The 19726-nt window shown below is 43.5% G+C and overlaps 1 protein-coding gene across 1 annotated transcript in view; it reads right to left on the bottom strand.

The window, feature by feature from the left end:
• The window catches only part of LOC139228164 (ADAMTS-like protein 3), a 616221-nt gene extending 599450 nt beyond the window's left edge, over nucleotides 1–16771 (bottom strand). The window contains exons 1-2 of the mRNA XM_070859351.1: nucleotides 16660–16771; nucleotides 16060–16154 (exon numbers count right to left, since the gene is read on the bottom strand). Coding sequence (XP_070715452.1) covers nucleotides 16060–16122 — 63 coding nt within the window. The 5' untranslated portion in view covers nucleotides 16123–16154; nucleotides 16660–16771. The remainder of the gene's footprint in view (nucleotides 1–16059; nucleotides 16155–16659) is intronic.
• Nucleotides 16772–19726: the final 2955 nt, after the last annotated feature.

The following is a 19726-nucleotide window of genomic DNA, read 5'->3' as shown; positions in this document are numbered from 1 at the left end:
GGGAAATCTCAAACGTTAGCTGCTTTGCCCTATACTGCTCCATTAAAGTAACTGAAACACGCTCTTGATTTCATCAGTCTCCCCATCGATCACCTCAGGCTATCAGGAAGTGCAGAACATCCTGCAGCTCGACACCAAGTTCTCTAACCCCGGCATCATTTCCTCTCCCTCATCACCATCAAAGCTATGCATTCATCACCTTGAGGCTCAACGTATTGAACACTAACCCAGCCAACCCTGACGCCTTAACCCTAAAGTTACTACCAATTCAAAACACCACAGCTTACATGTTCGCCTGCACAAAGAGCCACAATCCCATTAACCCAGCCTTTCCGAACTCCACTGCCTCCTCGTGCCCCAGTTAACAGGAGAACACTTCCTCCATGGTTTCACCAGCCCACCTCCGCTCATTTAACACCAGGAAACTCCTCGCTCTCCACCCCTTCAACTCCAACAGTGGCGTTGACTCATTCAGCCATTACACTTACATAAGAACATGAGAACATAAGAAATAGGAGGAGTAAGCCATACAGCCCCTCAAGCCTGCTCCGCCATTCAATAAGATCATGGTTGATCGGATCATGGACTCAGCTCCAGTTCCCCGTCTCGTTTAAGAAACTGTCTATCTCTGTCTTAAATTTACTCAATGTCCCAGCTTCCACAGCTCTCTGAGGCAGTGAATTCCATAGATTTACAACCCTCAGAGAAGAAATTCCTCCTCATCTCAGTTTTAAATGGGCGGCCCCTTATTCTAAGATCATGCCCTCTAGTTCTAGTCTCCCCCATCAGTGGAAACATCCTCTCTGCATCCACCTTGTCAAGCTCCCTCATAATCTTATACGTTTCGATAAGATCACCTCTCATTCTTCTGAATTCCAATGAGTAGAGGCCCAACCTACTCAACTTTTCCTCATAAGTCAACCCCTTCATCTCCTGAATCAACCTACTTCTGTCCTCAAACACATTCCACCTCATCGCCTCCACTTTCAAAACCCTTCTCTTTGACCATGCCTTCAGTGCCAACCCCTCTCCATTTTCCCTCCTGCTTAGTATCTACAATTTCTTTTCTCTCAATATATAAAACACTTTGAGACATTGTCCTACACACCCTAGAGACTCCACCTTGCCATGGGGAGAAGGCTTACCTTCTCCTATGATGCTGAGAGCGATGCTGGTGAGGGTATAACTCCTGGTAGAGCCACCCAAGCCAGGCAGGTTGAAAAGTAGGAGCCAGACAAAAGGCTGCTGCCCCTGGTAGTGAGATTGTAAGTCAGCCTAATAACCTGTCCATGTAAAGTGCCTTTCGTTCGAGAAATAACCCAGAGATAAGATGTGTCGGTGACAGACTTGCAACTTTGTAAAATCATAATCTGCTGGATGGAAAGGAAGATGATACTCTTGATATATTGCTCTTGACAGACAGCGGTGGAAGAAATGGTTTGTCTCATGGGCCACTAGGCACAGAAGACTCGAACAAGCTAACTCGGACTGGTACAGAATGCAAGCTGTTGTAGTTGGGTGGGCAATGCAGCATGGGGAGAGGAGAGGAGCAGTTGAACGGGGAATACAACATGCACAATGCAATCAGCGTATATGCCCCAACATTTGACGCAACAGATGAGACCAAAGAGGACTTCTACTCCAGCCTCAAACAATTCCTGTCCCAAGTCCCTACAGATGACAAGCTGATCCTCCTCGGTGACTTCAACGCCGGCATCGGTAAGGACACAGACCTCTGGGGAGGCATGATCGGCAGAGTGGGGGTAGAGAAAACCAACTCCAGCGGTACCCTGCTCCTGACAAAATGCCTACAACATGACCTTGTCATCACCAACACCTTGTTCCATCAGAGGGACAAGTACAAGGCCTCATGGCAACACCTTCGCTACAAGCACTGGCAACTGCTCGACTACGTCATTGTCCGAGTGAGGGATCACAAGGACGTGCACATCACCCACGCCATGACAGGAGCCAACGACTGCTGGACGGACCACCGTCTAATCCGCTCCATCATTATCAATATAGCCCCAAAACAGCGGCGGCAACAGAAACATTGCCGCAGAAAAATCAACGCTAGGGCACTCAAAGACCCAGTTAAGAAAGCCCTATACAGCCAACGCCTCACTGCCAACCTGGCGACCCGTGATGATCCCGAAATGTAGAGTGCCCACAGCACCTGGTCTGCCCTCAAGGCCTCCATAACCAGTATCTGCGAAGAGACGCTCGGTCACTCAACCAGGAAACACCAGGACTGGTTTGACGAGAACGACCAGGAGATCCAGGAGCTAATAAGCCGCAAGTGAAAGGCATTTCTGAACCTAAATCAGCAAGCAAATTCGGGAGCAGCAAAGCAGCTCTACAGCCAATGCCAATGTCCAGCAAAAAACCCGCAACCTAAAGAATAGTTGGTGGATGGAGAAAGCACAGGAGATCCAGCAGTTGGCCGACAACCATGACATGCGAGGATTCCTTACCACAGTAAAGTCCACCTACGGCACAAGGGACCAAGGCCCCACCCCACTGCTGGCCAAGAACGTAGAGGCACTCATTAAGGATCCTGAGGCAGTCAGGGCCTACTGGAAGGATCACTTCAAAGATCTCCTTAACCGAGATTCTGCCTTCGACACGAGTATCCTCGACGCCATCCCGCAGCATACCACCCACCACTATCTCAACAAAACCCCAGCCATGCACGAGGTAGAAAAGGCCATCCGTCAGCTCAAGAACAACAAAGCATCAGGAGCAGATGGAATCCCTGCCGAGGCACTAAAGTATCGCGGAGAAACGCTATTGGCACGAATGCATGACCTCATCTCTCTTATCTGGAAGGGAGCATGCTAGGAGATCTCAGTGATGCCGTAATCACGACCATCTTCAAAAAAGGGGACATCCGACTGTGCTAACTAGAGGAATCTCCCTGCTGTCGGCCAGTGGGAAAGTCATCGCAAGAATCCTCCTCAATTGTCTTCTCCCCATAGCTGAAGAGCTCCTCCCAGAGTTGCAAGGCGGATTCCAGCCACTAAGAGGTATAACGGACATGATCTTCACCGCGCGACAACTACAAGAGAAATGCAGGGAACAGCATCAACCCTTGTACATGGTCTTCTTTGACCTCACAAAGGCCTTAGACACCGTCAACCATGAGGGACTATGAAGCGTCCTCCTCCATTTCGACTGCCCCCAAAAGTTTGTCACCATCCTCCGCCTGCTCCACGATGACATGCAAGCCGTGATCCTGACCAATGTATCCACCACAGACCCAATCCACCTCCGGACCGTGGTCAAGCAGGGCTAGGTCATCACACCAACGCTTTTCTCGATTTTCCTTGCTGCAATGTTCCATCTCACTCTCAACAAGCTCCCCGCTGGAGTGGAACTAAACTATAGAACCAATGGGAACCTGTTCAACCTTCGCCGCCTCCAGGCTGGAGGCTAGATCCAAGACCGTCCCCATTCTCCGTCATCAAACTACAGTAGGTGGACGACGCTTGCGTCTGCGCACACTCAGCTGCCGAATTCCAAGCAATCATCAACACCTTCACCGAGGCATATGAAAGCATGGGCCTTACGCGAAACATCCGTAAGACAAAGGTCCTCCACCAACCTGACCCCGCCACACAGCACTGCCCCCCGGTTCATCAAAATCCACGGTGCGGCCTTGGACAATGTGGACCACTTTACATTCCTCGGGAGCCTACTATCAGCAAGGGCAGACATTGATGATGAGGTCCAACAATACCTCCAGTATGCCAGCACAGCCTTCGGTTGCCTGAGGAAGAGAGTGTTTGAAGACCAGGACCTCAAATCTGGCACCAAGCTTATGGCCTACAGGGCAGTAGTGATATCCACCCTCCTATATGGTTCAGAGACGTGGACCATATCCAGTAGACACCTCAAAACACTGGAGAAGTACCACCAATGCTGCCTCCACAAGATCCTGCAAATCCACTGGGAGGATAGATGCACCAACATCAGTGTTCTCGCTCAGGCCAACATCCCCAGCATTGAAGCACTGACCACGCTCAACCAGCTCCATTGGGTGGGCAACATCGTCTGCATGCCCGACACGAGACTCCCTAAGCAAGAGCTCTACTCAGAACTCCTGCATGGCAAGCAAGCCCCAGGTGGGCAGAGGAAACGTTTCAAGGACACCCTCAAAGCCTTCTTGATAAAGTGCAAAATCCCACTGGCACCTAGCAATCCCTGGCCCAAGACTGCCCAAAATGGAGAAAGAACATCCGGGAGGGTGCTGAGCACCTCAAGTCTCATCGCCGAGAGCATGCAGAAATCAAGCGCAGATAGCGGAAAGAGCGTGCGGCAAGCCAGGCTCCCCACCCACCCTTTCCTTCAACCACCGTCTGTCCCACCTGTGGCAGAGGCTGTAATTCCCCTAATGGACCGTACAGTCACCTGAGAACTTACTTTTAGAATGAAAGCAAGTCTTCCTCGATTTTGAGGGACTGCCTATGATGATGAATGCAACATGGCTCTAGGAAGTGGAGTAGTTGGATGCAGCAGGGCTGGAACGTGGATAGAGTAGTTCACAAGTCCAAGTTAAAACAGAGATGGAAACGGTTCACTGTCCTGTTATGAAGCAACTGGGGAGAGGAACATCTGGGGCCTGAAGCAGGCAGGAGTTCCTTAAGCTTCCGTGGACTTACTAGCATTCCATGGGTTCAACTGAAGAACTTTTAAAGAAAACAATATTATGCAGTCATTACAATAGGGTAACATATTTTGTTTTATTTCCCACTTTTACTTCATTTGATCTCATGTTTATTCTTATTTCAGAATATATCTCAAAATACATTTTCTTATTAGGTGTAAGCAATTATCAGTATTGCTGATTTAATCTCAAAATTCCAGCATTCCATTAATTTATCACAACTGACTTCAACTTTATGCGTACGAACAAAATGGCAAGGACAATCCCAATATTTTGTGAATAGTTCCAAATTTGTCATGTTTCAGTAGAGGGAACTTTCCAGTCCTGATGCTGAACCAGTGGGACTGTAGGGCAGTGAGCTTTGTACTTGCCAACATCGTCCAGGATCAACCTCATGGGATTTCCCCAAGTTGGCCTTAACCAGGCAAGCCATGCTCCCAGACTAAAATCTGACGTGAAATGCTCGCCAAAGGGAGAGGCTGCAAATTACACAACTGAGCAGCCCTTAAACGGGCTGCAGGCAACATTTAAAGAAATGCAGCCAATTAAAGGTAAGTGGACACATATGGGGGAGAAAAGATATTTCCAAGTAGGCTAAATTAATTTTTCAGCTTTTCCAAAGGCTACACTGGGAATAGAAGTGTCTGACAAAAGCCAAATAAATGTGGAGGAAAGAAACAGTCTGTGGGCATTCCATGTAGGATAGCCGGTGCTGCTGCAAGAGGTGGGTGTGTGAAGGCTATCCTGATTGCCAGGCACCTTCCCCACAGGGCAGCATGCTTGGCAAGAGGTGGCTTCCAAGCTCAGCGTTGCATACGTTACTCAAACAGCCCAAAAAGAACAAGATGGCTCACCTTAAGGAAGCTGACAAGCCAAGGTCACCATTTATCAGGTGCATGCCACAAAGTACGACTGGTCAACCTGTTCCAATGCTGGTCCATACCAGGCCTTCAAACAAGCTTACAGCTCTTTCAATGTGCATGATAAATACTTATATTCCAGCAGGGCACACATTCAAGGTGCAACTTACAATTGAAAGCCTTGGCACACTCATCTTGAAATGTTTTCACAAGTAAAATGATTGCAGCGCAGCCTGGTTGCATGGCCACTAATGAACAAGATGGACGGCTGGGTGTGTGTCTGTCAATGTAAAAGGGCTTCTTCAAATTACATCTGTAGACCAGTTGTCTTCTTGCATGACTGGATGGCACATAATACAAAAGAACAGGTCTGAAATGGAGATGGGCTCAGAAATTGCAAGGGCTAATTCGTTTGAGAGAGGCAACCCTGGACATGAATGTATGGAATAGCATGGAGGGTATAGGGGAAAGCGCATCTACAAACTTCCTCAAATCTCAGTGCTCATACCATCAAACTATGGGTGGTTCCCCTTCCCTTCTCTCTCTCTCTCTCTCATCTTAACAACTGATCACCACAAGATTCTGTGGCTTGCACTTAGATGTCTCAGAGTTCCTTTTAAAGTCTCTATTATAAAAGAGCTTCCCCCCCCCCCCTCACCCCCCATCCCATGTTTGTTTTATTTTCAATCTTCCTGTTCTGCAAAATTCTTGAAGTTAGTCAGCTTTCCATTGAATTAGCAAATATTTATCTGTTACGGGTCGGTCATGAACAGTACCCGTTATCACAGGAAACAGTCAAGACATGTTTCTGTAAAGAATACATTAACGAGCTTCATTTCATAACAATGCAAAATGAAAGGATCGAAAATGTACTGCAAAATTAAATTTAAAAGGCTAAACACTTTCTCCATTTTTGAGTTCATGTGCACACACTGCCCTTATTAAGCCAACTCCAGATGGGCAAAGGGGCTACAGAGTGCAATCCCGTCCAAGGCTGATCGGAAAATTCCACTGTGCCTAATTTAAATATCATTCTCACCCTTGTTTTTTTCAAATCAGCCATTATAAACAAAGCACAACTCACAACTATGGTCATTTTTCACCAGCCTCATACTGCTGTTTGTGACTATTGTTGAGGTTTAAGCATTGCCTTATGTCCGTAAAACAACAGGTGACGTTGACCTGACATTTACTAGTCCTAAGGGAGTCACAATATAAATTAAGGATTAACTCGGGGCACAACCTTGACTTAGTTTTCCTATTCAATTTCAGCATTCATGAAATTCCTTTTGAAGTCCCAAACATCCTAAATGTTGGGTATGTATCTGTTACATAAAATAACCACATTGCAGTACAGAATTTTCCTATAGCAAACCTCAATTCAAACTACAGGTAATGCAGCTTTGCCCAGCTGGACTTGGCTTGATAGGGGCTGCGCACATGCAGCAACTCAAAGCCAGAGAGTGTTTTTTGCCTTTAAAAAATGTAATTTCCCCACAAACTTCATTAAAAAGGTAATTTTTTTTTAAAAAAGACCTGCATTTATATAGCGTCTTTCACAACCAACAAACGTCCAAATGCACTTTACAGCCAATGAAGCATTTATTGAAGTGCAGTCACTGTTGTAATGTATTAAACGCAATTGTTCACAGCATGATCCCACAAACAGCAATAGGATAATGACCAGATAATCTGTTTTTGTTATGTTAATTGAGGGATCAATATTGGCCAGGATACCGGGGATAACTCCCCTGCTCTTTTTCTAAATAGTGCCATGGGATCTTTTACGTCCACCTGAGGGGGGCCTCGGTTTAACGTCTCATCTGAAAGACAGTACCTCCAACAGTGCAGCACTCCCACAGCACTGCACTGGAGTGTCAGCCTAGATTTTTGCACTCAAGTCTCTGGAGTGGGACATGAACCCACAACCTCCTGACTCAGAGGCGAGCGTCCTACCAATTAAACAATATGGTGCTGTACTTTTTTGGATGGTGGCTTCTTTCAATGCCACTATTCATTCAGAGGTCCATTGTTTCTCCGAAGACACACCCCTCTCTTTACGTGACAGTTAATGTACGCTTTTATTAAACAAACTTCAATTTCAAACTACCAATTCCATGTTGCGCAAAACACAAGTGTGTCTTCTTTGGAGAATTTAAATCGTGAAAATTCTGGTCGGACTGCAACAGCTTGGTGACTGATAAATGTACACTGGTATAGACAAACTAATCACTAATCTTATGTTATTTTTGAGTTGTACGCATGCAGGCGACTCTAAATAACTATGCTTACATCAGTGCTGACACTAATTGTATGTATGAAATATCAAATATGTTTCAGTTCCACTGCTGTTTGCTGCCAAAAACTCTCTTAATCACCAATCACTTCAGGCACTTTTCTGACACATTCAGAATGTTTGCTTTCTGGGAAATTTTAGCCAACTTCTTTGCCTCTGAGAATATCCCTCGAACCTCTTAAGTTCTTTCAAGGGTAAAATAAATCCTGCCCGCTCCTATATCCCAGCAATCTCTTCTACAATATATCTGATTCACCATAGGAGATCTAGCATTCTTTAAAAAAGGTTTTTTATTCCCCCCAAAACAAACATTCTCTACCATCTCAATAAATGATTCCGACTTTGTTTTACATTACATCTTAACAAGACATAACACTACAATTAATAAAACTTGAGAGAGGAATGTAATATTCTTGGACCACGAGTCCAAGGACCAAGCAAAATTATAAAGAAATCCAAAAGGACACCAAGCTGGTCAACTATATGGACTGGATTTTGCTGCAGAACTAAAAAGGTGAGGCAATCAGTGCTCAAGCTTCACTAAAATGTAAAACGGGAAGCAATGTCCAGTGACCACACGTGCAGTTAAACACGGAAATCCGAAAGTTGCTGTCCCAGTTGCCCTGCTCCTCCAGAAGCTGCATGAGAATGGTATCTCGCCGAAACTGGGCATTGAAATATATGGAAAGGCGGGTGATACAAACACAAAAAAACTCACCCGCAAAGGTTAGAGCTTGTCTATTCCAGTGCAATTACATTTTTTAACAGCATGGTAAGTCTTAATTGCTGCCAAACAACCTCTATGGAAGTGAAAATTAACTTCTACAAATGTGGAGTGTCATTCATTCAGATTTTAGTTAATGTTTTTGTATTTAAAAAAATAAATATATATTAGTTTACTTTTTCTGCATCTTTCATCTCTCGTTCAATCCCATCTTTCTTTCCCTCTCTTTGTGTACCTGATTTTACATTGAATTAAAACATTCTAACTGACACTTCCTGGTTCAGACTCTGCGCTGCTCATTATCAATTCTTCAATTTGATTAGTTAAGGAGATAACAGTAGCTTGTCCTGTTCACACAGTTCCCCTGTAGAGAGCACTGCATCATTTATGGTCTCTAATTTAGAGTAAGTTCCAGTGCAAAATCCCATAGAAAGTCCGTGGTCAAGTGTAAGTGTAATGAACGGCTGGTGCCGGTCGTTCACCGTGGAGAGCAAAATCCGGCTCATAGTATTGAGTGTTCCAATGTAACTCCTGAAGGGTTACAACTAGTAAAAATACCTACCTATAATAAAAATGTCCATGCCAAAAGGAAACTTACAAAATAAAAATACTATTTTATGCAAAGTTAAGAGGCAGAGCTATTAATAATCAATGGTGTTGTGAAGTCCTGATAACAAATGTTGCATTGGGGGAACAAAAATTGGACAAGCATTATTCAAAAATATCTAGTTTCAGAATAAGATTTTTCCATAACCATTCTGGTTGTAGGACCTTGTGTATATTATCCTCCTTTCTTATGTCAGAACATGAAGATTATTTCCCTTTCCACCTCCTACTACAGTGCTCTATTTGGCAATCACACTGGTGAGTTCACTGAGCCACTCTTCTCTTTTTCTAACAACCTTCTCATCTGTGCAGATACCATGTCAAAACCAAGGATATTTCTCACAAACCAGATAGGATAAAAACTGCCTGATATTAATAATACAAATTCATTTGGAATCAGTTTAATTGAATGTCAAATCAAGTACACAGAGAAATAAAGAGAGGGAAAGAAAGATGGGATTAAGAGCGAGAGATGAAAGACAAAGAAAAAGTTTTTTTAAATATATGTATTTTTTTTTTTAAATACACCACCGTTAACTAAAACCTGAAGGAATGAGACTCCATGTTTGTTGCAGTTGATTGTTAATTACTAACAACCTCTATGGAAGTAAGACTTACTACGCTGTTAAAAATACAGAATTCCAATTGTATCCCATTTTTGTCCTAAACCAACTCAGGACAACAAATCCATCTATTATTGACTACGAAACCCACACAACCTCATGCATCCCATCTCTCTCAAAGGGAGAGCGGCTCGGAGAAATGCCACTACAGGTTTGCAGCAAAATCCTGAGTCCCACTCGGAGTGTGGAATCTACACATAATGATAACAATAATAGCTTATTTTTCCATCTGAGCTATTTTCATTGTCCCAGCAAAACATTCGGCAACTTATACACTTCTACTGCTTTCTAGGTCTCAAACTGATGTTCCTGCATCCTCTTCTCACTTTGCCCATTCCACTTACAAGCAATGTTTCTCCTCCAAGCCCAGCTGATGGTCAGTCACCTGCCCAAGCACCAGCCCATTGGTTTCTACGTCACAGCTTGAACATCTTGCTGATTCCCTCCTCACATGCCTTGCTCTGACCAATATCCTAAACAGGAACAGAAAATGCTGGAAATACTCAACAGGTCAGGCAGCATCTGCAGAGAGAGAAACAGAGTTAACGTTTCAGGTCGATGACCCTTCGTCAGAATATCCTAATTGCCTGACAATATCTGGCGCCTCACTGTTCCTCCAAGTTCCACCTCTTTACCATTCTTTTTAGGTGGGATTCTCAATCTAATGTCAAACAGCCATTGCATGAACATTTTGATTCAAAGGTGACCTCATCCAAGTCCTCTTTTTGAAATACGATTTGACAAGACTTACTTCTCTCCTTGATGGACAATATGTACATCTCAATCATTTGCATAACATATCTTTTTTCACGTTGATACAATGTCCCCTCCCTAACAATTTGAAAGGCCAATGGTCTCATCATTTACTCCTTATGCTATCAAAATGGTGGATGCAGACTCACTGAATTCCTTCAAGCAAAAGCTGGATTTGTTTCTGGTAGCGGTGGGGATTATCTTTTAGGTAATAGAATTCAGAAGAATGAGAGGTGATCTTATCGAAACGTACAAGATTATGAGGGGGCTTGACAAGGTGGATGCAGAGAGGATGTTTCCACTGATGGGGGAAACTAGAACTAGAGGGCACGATCTTAGAATAAGGGACTGCCCATTTAAAACAGAGATGAGGAGAAATTTTTTCTCCGAGGGTTGTAAATCTGTGGAATTCGCTGCCTCAGAGAGCTATGGAAGCTGGGACATTGAATAAATTTAAGACAGAAATGGACAGTTTCTTAAATGATAAGGGAATAAGAGGTTATGGGGAGCAGGCGGGGAAATGGAGCTGAGTCCATGATCTTATTGAATGGCGGAGCAGGCTCGAGAGGCCGTATGGCCTACTCCTGCTCCTATTTCTTATGTTCTTATTATGTAAGGTACTGCAGGGAATGGCCAGAGTGATCTCCTGGACTAGTTTCGATCGCATAGATGGGTCGGAGAGGAATTACCCAGATTTTGTTTCCCAAACTGACCTGTTTTTTTTTTTTTAAAACATGTTTTTTTGCCTCTCCCAGGAGATCACAGGGTTTCAGGTGGGACGGAGTGTATCTGTTGTGATACACAAGGTATTGCAATTGTGTGGGACAGGCTCGATGGACCAGATGGTCTTTGCCTGTCCGTCATTGTTCGTATGTTCGTATTCTGGGCAACTTCAACCAAGGTAAACTTAGAATTTGTATTCTTACAATCAACTAAACCCAAAAAATAAATCACAGTAATGCAGTTCTTAACAATGCAATCCTTAGAATTAAACTGCAGACATCAACACATTTAAGCTAGTTAGCACAGCATCAAGTATAATCTAGTTTTAAGTTACATCTGTTGTGTATGCTGACATTTAATATTACATTCAATTTTCAAAGAACAGATTCTTCAAAGAGCTGAATGCAGACTATAACTAAACAAATATCTAATGTTATGTTTCTTTTTCACGGTTATCTTTCTCAGGTTGCTACTGAATTTTGCTAAGGAATCATGTGTCACATCACGACAGCATTGCACAGCCTGGAATTTTAAATATGGTGGCTATCACTGTGATGTTAGAATCATAACAGATGCCAATATAAAATTCCCCTGGCACTATTACGTCTGCCTGAGGCACGCACATTTTAAACATGACAAACAGTTGGAAGGGTACTGAAAATTACATTACAACTTAAGTTTCATCTCAGTGCCACTTCAATAAAGACCTAATTTTTAACATTACCAAAATAGCTGAAGCCTGTAGTTTTAAGTGATGCACATGAAGTCCAACACACATTAATTTCAATGGGTTCCTGCTGTTACTTGGAATTTGCAAATAACAAGCCAATCACCTAACAGGGTTTCACTTCAACAAGCTTTACCCTCGAAGAAACAGTCAGGATAATCCATATATAATAATTTTAACAAATTGAGTGGCAGCTCCCGCACATCCCTGGAGTTTATTACATTATTCTTGTTTTAAAAGATGCAATACCATCTCACCTAAGCTAACACCCTTGTGCAAATTTAGAAGAAATGGTAGCTTCAAGGAGAAATCTCACCGTTAATACTGCATGTTTTAAAAATAAAACAGCTGTAAATTATTATAATCTTTAAGGTATCCTTGTTGAAACAGGATGTGATGACATCAGAAAACCTAACAGGGAACAGCTACCGAGATCAACAGTGTGAAAGAGCTGAATTAACGCAAATATCGTCAGTCACTCAGGTGCTGAAGCAGTCACGTCATGTGGATATGTTTATTTAGCTCCATTATTCTGTCAGACCTTCGGAATAAAAGCTTCCTAATAGCATGCAGGGCAGTTACTGATGTACACCACAACCCCACAGTAGCCCAATCATAACACTTACATTTACAGACTTATTAAAGATACTTTTCTCTTTTTCTTCCGATTACTTCCGCACTGTGGATTTGCAGCTTTCACTGAACCTGTTGCTGGGCTTCCAGCCTCACAACCCCACGAGATGTCTGCGCTCCTCAAATTCTGCCCTCTAGAGCATCCCTGGTTATAAATCGCTCAACCATTGGTGGTCGTGCCTTCAGCTGCCTGAGCCCCAAGCTCTGAAACTCCCTCCCTAAACCTCTCCGCCTCTCTTTCCTCCTTTAAGACGCTCCTTAAAACCTACCTCTTTGACCAAGCTTTTGGTCATCTGCCATAATTTCTTCTTATGTGGCCCGGTGTCACATTTATCTGGTTGTCTTAGAATGCTGCTGTGAAGTGTCTTGGGATGCTTTACTACGTTAAAGGCGCTATGTACATAAAAGTTATTGTTGTTGCTGGGCTAGCATTGTGCAGTTGCCGTGGCATTTCCCAGGGAGGTCCCACCCCACTGTCACATCTCCAATGACCAGCACCTAATTAGATCACCAATTGCTCATGGCCGGAGTCTTAATTGACTGATCCAGCCATAGGATCTGATCTCAGTCAACAACTCAAACAGCCTACTCTGGTCCCGAGGCCAAAAAATCCAGCTCCCACCAACACAAAATAACTGCATGCCAACCAACACCATTAGCTCAGCATTTTTATTTAACAGCTTTTCTTTTTATTCATCTAGGGATGTGGGCATCACAGGCAAGGCCAACATTTATTGCCCATCTCTACTTGCCCTCGAGAAGGTGGTGGTGAGCTGCCTTCTTGAACCGCTGCAGTCCGCGTGGTGAAGGTGCTCCCACAGTGCTGTTAGGAAGGAAGTTCCAGGATTTTGATGAAGGAACGGCCGATATATTTCCAAGTCAGGATTGTGTGTGACTTGGAGGTGATGATAAATGGTACAAAACATTAAAAAATTATATTTTTATTTCTGCCACTCGAATCTCTAAGTTGTTACTTGTAAATATTCTGCTTGCTTATCACAGTACACTTCTTGGTATTGGAGTTCATAAAAGCAGGTGTATCTCTTTCGCTCTCTTACACACACACACTTGTCAATAGAACGCAGAAATCTATGGTTCTTTACAACCTGGTTGTCACGTGGTGCATTCCACAGCAGCAGGATTCAAACCAACAACTTCCATGAAACCTCTCACACATACACAATCTATGCAGTTACTGGAAATCCCTGGCACGCACAGCCCGGGTGAAATTTTCAACTCAAGCTCGGGGTTCCAGACAGCACAACACGCCTACGTGGAAGAAACCTCTTACATTAAGAGGAGAATCAGATTGCCAAGTCTAGTGATTTTAATATATGTAAATGTTATGTATTTGCTATGTTATTTTTAGCTGTCTAAACTGACTGGAGCTAAAGAGGAGGATGACAGCCAAAAACAACGTGAAGAAATTATGCGAGCAATTTACATAGAATGTACAGTACAAATATATTCAGCCTAATTGGCCCATGCTCCACATGAGCCTCTTCCCACCCGTCTTTATCAAACCCGGTCAGCATAATCTTCTAATCCTTTCGCCCTTGTATGTTTATCTAACTTCCCCTTAAGTGCATCTATGCTATTCGCCTCAACTATTCCTTGTGGTAGTGAGTTCCACATTCTAACCACTCTCTGGGTAAAGATGTTAATTTGATCAGTTGGTCTTGTGGCACTTATTAGCTTGCAGTTTTGAAAAAAGTAAATTGAGGGATGTTGTTGCTCAGCTTTCTGCTGTCTATCCATTCTTCATTGGTACTTTTTGCCACTTTTAAATGTGTATACAGTACTTTCAAGGGTAACTGGACAACACCGCACTACCAGCAGGAAGTTACATTTGGAGAGGCCAAGAATCAGAGAATCACAACTACAATCCCTCCTGGCTTCAACCTATTCTTGCTGGGAGCACAGGATCCTGTAGTTCGTACAGAATCGTGGAGTTACGGCTTTTCTTGTGCAAGTGCAAAAAGTCACAAAGTGACGTACTAAAGAATTAGGGCAGCTATACTGCAGATTCAGCAATGTGATGTGGGTTTCGCATTATACTGATGCACTAAGCACACAATTCTAATCTATCACTGATCACAAGCAATGCAAGGTTATCTCACAAGATTGTTTAACTCTCACTTAGGATTCATGTCAACTGCAATACTGTACAACTCCTACCGATGCAAAGCCAACATTTTTCTAAAACTGCTGGGCTGCCTGCAGATTTTATCAATAAAGCTGAAAAGATAGTTGTTCCCTCATTAAATTACTAAGTGTGCCAGCCTTGGCTCAGTGGTAGCACTAACTCAAAGTCAGATAGTCGTGGGTTCAAGCCACACTCCAGAGACTTGAGCACATAACCTCGGCTGGCACTCCAGTGCAGTGCTGAGGGAGGGTCGCACTGTTGGAGGTGCCGTCTTTCGGATGCGATGTTAAACCCTATATTGCAAGTGATCACAGTTCAAAAAAAAGTTCTTCAGTGGCTGTCATGTGCCTTTTGTGATCTCAGGGCATCCCAAAACACTACATAAATGCCAGTTCTTTCTAAAAACCCTACACCAGTGAGTGGAGCTCTGCAAATGCATTTAAGTACACGTGTGCAGAGCTCCACTGAATTGAAGTATAAAACAGTGTGCAGCCAACAGTATAACCCGCTGCTGCCATTTCGCACCACTCAAACTAAGGCACTCGTGCTGAAAGAGAACCTGCAGCATTATCAGATCAAAGAAGTCGTGCCACTTAAACTGCCACCATTTTTTAATTTATCAAAATTAAACAAAACTTGCATTTATATAGCGCCTTTCACGACCACCAGACATCTCAAAGCACTTTACAGCCAATTAAATACTTTGTCGAGTTTAGACACTGTTGGTAATGTGGGAAACGCGGCAGCCAACCTCCGACAGTGCTGCACTCCCTCAGCACTGCACTGGAGTGTCAGCCTGGATTTTTATGCTCAAGTCTCTGGAGTGGGGCTTGAACCCACAACCTCCTGACTCAGAGTGTGCCATCCACTGAGCCAAGACTGGCACTGTAAATGTAATGCTAATTGTTCCTTGATTAAATTACAGAAGCGATGGAATGCCAGCAAACACTATTAAGGCATCAGTCAATCACCTTCAAGGTCACCCAGGTCAACTGTACATTAAATGCAGAGTGAACCTCAATAGCTTGCCTTAAGCCCAACATCTACACTACCACACAATTTGCCCCCATTTTCCATACCAACCAACCAGAGTGAGGTTGCCAATTAATGCTGATTTGGGCATGTTTTTCAATCACTGCAAATGTATCAAGAAAATGCTAATAGATCAGAAGCTTACTATATAATGTGTCTAATTTTAACAGCAAACAGGGACACATTGGTTGCACGCAAAACATTAAAACGCATGTATAATTAATCTTAAAAACTAGGGGGGGGGGAACCAGTACGGAACTGAAGTCGTACCTGTACAGCAGGGTACACACACATTAGAAGTGCATATATGGGTATCTGCTCGCTTATCGTCATGTCCACAACTTGTGTTTCCAATCGCTTTCAGCCTGTGAGTTAAATAAAGACAATTCAGCGATAAACAAGTGCCCGGCTCGCTCTCCTATTCCACGCCTCCGACAAGGTGCAATGGGCAAGCGGAAGATTTTGTTTTAAAACGTCGTTATTTGGGGATTCCACGGAGCAGGCGGATTATATAAAAAAAAAAGAGGGGCGAAAAATAAAATAAAGATGTTAGGAACAACCTGGAAAAAATGATCGAGAGCGCTCCCTTTCGCTTTCAGAAGGTGTTGGGCTGAATGCCCCAGCAATAGAGAGATCAGAGAGGTCGCGGAGCATCGGTGTCTCTAACCAACCTCTCCATGCCTCCTGAACTGCCCGAATCATTGACCACTCAAACTCCCCTCAATATGCAAAATACACAGAGGATTTCAGAAATGCCACAGGACTCCAGCAAGAAATCGCATGTCTACCGGCGGTGCAAGACATTCGAGATACCGGTTCCAAAATCTGGTCAAAAGCAAGCCTTTTTCTAATAGCCCGCTCGGGTCTCACCTTTCACTTGCAATTGGGGAGCTTTGCCACCAGTGCGTTTATTTCCCGAGGCTCCGCCGCGTAGAATTGCAGCTCCCGAGGCGACAGATGGCGAACGCACAGTGCAGTAAATCTCGTCCACCCCCTCGCACTGTCACTTTTTCACATTCTACCTAGTGGGCGCAAACCTGCGCTGATCTGCAGTCCGCCCCCTCCCTCCCTCTCCCGAACTGCGAGCTCTCCCGGCGAGTGCTCCAAAGCCGTGCGCTCAGCCAGCGCCGCTGGAGTGCAGACTGAAGTTAGGGTGGGTGTTGCTGCCCAGACCCGTTCTCTGCTCTCCTTGCCTCCCGCCAACTCCCATGCGCTGGAGAAAGGGCAGCTCCAATCCCAACTTATCGCCCCCAAAAATATTCTGATCAGGAACAGCCCGATTCCAGCGACACGTTCCCGAGGCTTGGGCAACAGCAGAAACGTACCGAGGGATATAGATTTTAACAAATGTAAAATTTACAAATAATCTTAATTAAAAGACTCGCATTTATATAGCGACTTTCACGGCCACTGGACGTCCCAAAGCGCTGTATAGCCAATGGAGTTTTTTTTTTGAAGTGTAGTCACTGTTGTAATGTAGGAAACAGCCGTCAATTTGCGCACAGCAAGCTCCCACAAACAGTAATGTGATAATGAACAGATAATCTGGTTTTTAGTGATGTTGATTGTGGGATAAATATTGGTCAGGACACCGAGGATAACTCCCCTGCTCTTCAAAATAATGGCATGGGTTCCACCTGAGAGGGTAGACGGGATCTCGGTTTAACGTCTCATTCAAAAGACTTGAGCACAAAAATCCAGGCTGACACTCCAGTGCAGTGCTGAGGGAGTGCTGCACTGTCAGAGGTGCAGTCTTTTGGATGAGATGTTAAACCGAGGTGGACATAAAATATCCCATGATGCTATTTTGAAGAAGAGCACGGGAGTTATCCCTGGTGTCCTGGCCAATATTTTTCCCTCAATCAGCATCACTAAAACAGATTATCTGGTCATTATCACATTGCTGTTTGTGGGAGCTTGCTGTGCACAAATTGTTTGCCATGTTTCCTACATTACAACAGTGACTACTCTTCAAAAATTACTTCCTTGGCTGTAAAGTGTTTGGGATGTCTAGTGGTTGTGAAAGGCGCTATATAAATGCAAGTCTTTCTTTCAGTATAAATCTTCATAAGATTTTTTTTTAAATTACATTTCTGTCAACCTCATGATTAAACTTTTCAAAACTCTAGGTCACTTCAGAAAATATTACATTTTTTTGAATTTGAACAGGTTACAATAATTTGGGCAGTCAGTTTCAAGTAGGCAGGGCCCAAAACTGCCCCAAATTCAATACTGAATTGGCAAATTGACTCAGAAAGCTCATAGAGCAGACACTGTGGAGAATGGCACACTGGTACAGTAGGGAGTGCTCCATTGAAGATGGGGCTAAAACATACAATTTGGGTTGAGTAAAGTAAGCTTTACCCTGCAAGTTACTATGCTACAGGTGCAATGTTCCGAATCCTAATTCCAAAAACCGCAATTGTCCGAAAACCGGACATTTCGGTGGGCGGTGAGGAACGGAGGATCGGCGGACAGCGAGGCCTGAAATTCGGCAAAACACAAAATCTGGCACGGATTTGGTTCGCGGCGAGGTCCAAAATCCAGCAAAATCCAAAAACCGGCATGGATTCAGTCCCAAGGATTCCGGATTCAGATGTTGTACCTGTATAGCTGAGCGGGAACTCTTTGAAGTTCCATTCCCCTGAAAGAACAGTAATTGTTTATGCATTCATAGTACACTCCTGAAGTAACTGACTCATACTGGGGTACATTTCCAAGGGCATTCTGCCCATGGGCTTTTTACTTGTGCATTAACCCTGATATTTAATTTCCATTTGCTATTCGACCACAGGAGCTTAACATTGCAGTAACCAGCCCCCCCAACCCCCCGCCAAATTACTCATCATTTATGGATTCATGGCAGTCCAATCCATCAACAAATGCTGCTAGCCTGATTTCTTCACCCCTATCCTCGCCATCTTAAAAAAGGGAAAATTTTCACAAGTGTATGTGCTTTTAATGAAAAACTATATATTATATTTATTTGTTTCACTAATTTTAAAATAAAGTTGTTATTCTAAAATTCGGTCATAAGAGAATTGGGTGGAACTTTTAATTTGGACAAATTTATGCCAAAATATTAAGCTCATACCTGTAAAAATTAAGGAAATCCTTTGCGAGGTCAAACAATTGAGCCTTGGACCTTCCATGTGGGAAAGTTGCATTGTGTCACTGAATGGCCAACCATGCAGTGCTCCCTCTATTAGTTACTAAATGCTTTGGGTGATTAATGGAGATCGCATTTTTGCTGGCAGAATAGCAATGAACTGGACTATCATCACCATGCTTTCTTTTTAACCACGTATTGCAATGCACATAGCCAGACACCAATGGACAAAAAATGTTTTTCAAAAATATAAAATGTCAAAGCACAATAAACCAGTACTTGACAGAAAACAAAATCACTTATCTTCAACATTGACTTTTTTTTTTAGCAATTTCAGCCCTTAATTATCATTCCTATGTTCTCAGAGACAATGGGATCCTGGGAATGAACAGTGAATCCATCATCATCTGGGCAGGGCTGGGAGAAAATAGGTGTGGACCTTTCATTGGGTCACAATTCTGGCTGGAGCTCTACAATGTTACTCTGTTTATTCTTTTTGGGGGTTGTGAAGACCTGCTATGTATATCCACTATTTTCTGTTTTTATTTCATATTTCCAGCCTTTACAGTTCTTCTCATTTACTATTTTCACATCCTTTGGTGCATTGCTTGACTGACATGATCCGCACACAACCCCCGCTAGTTTCCAATTTTTTTCTAGCTTTTCAATAAAGCCAGTTTAATCCATGATCACTACACAACTTCTTGATATGCACACAGAGAAGACAAGGTTCTATATGCAATCAATAAATTCATCCTTCTTGTCCTATTTGAAGTTTGTGGGCCAAGAGATTTGGAAAGGGATGTTAATAGCCTTAAATAAAAATGC

This window comes from Pristiophorus japonicus, chromosome 17, assembly GCF_044704955.1.
Source record: "Pristiophorus japonicus isolate sPriJap1 chromosome 17, sPriJap1.hap1, whole genome shotgun sequence".
Taxonomy (NCBI): domain Eukaryota; kingdom Metazoa; phylum Chordata; class Chondrichthyes; family Pristiophoridae; genus Pristiophorus; species Pristiophorus japonicus.
This window is presented reverse-complemented; position numbering and strand designations above follow the sequence as displayed.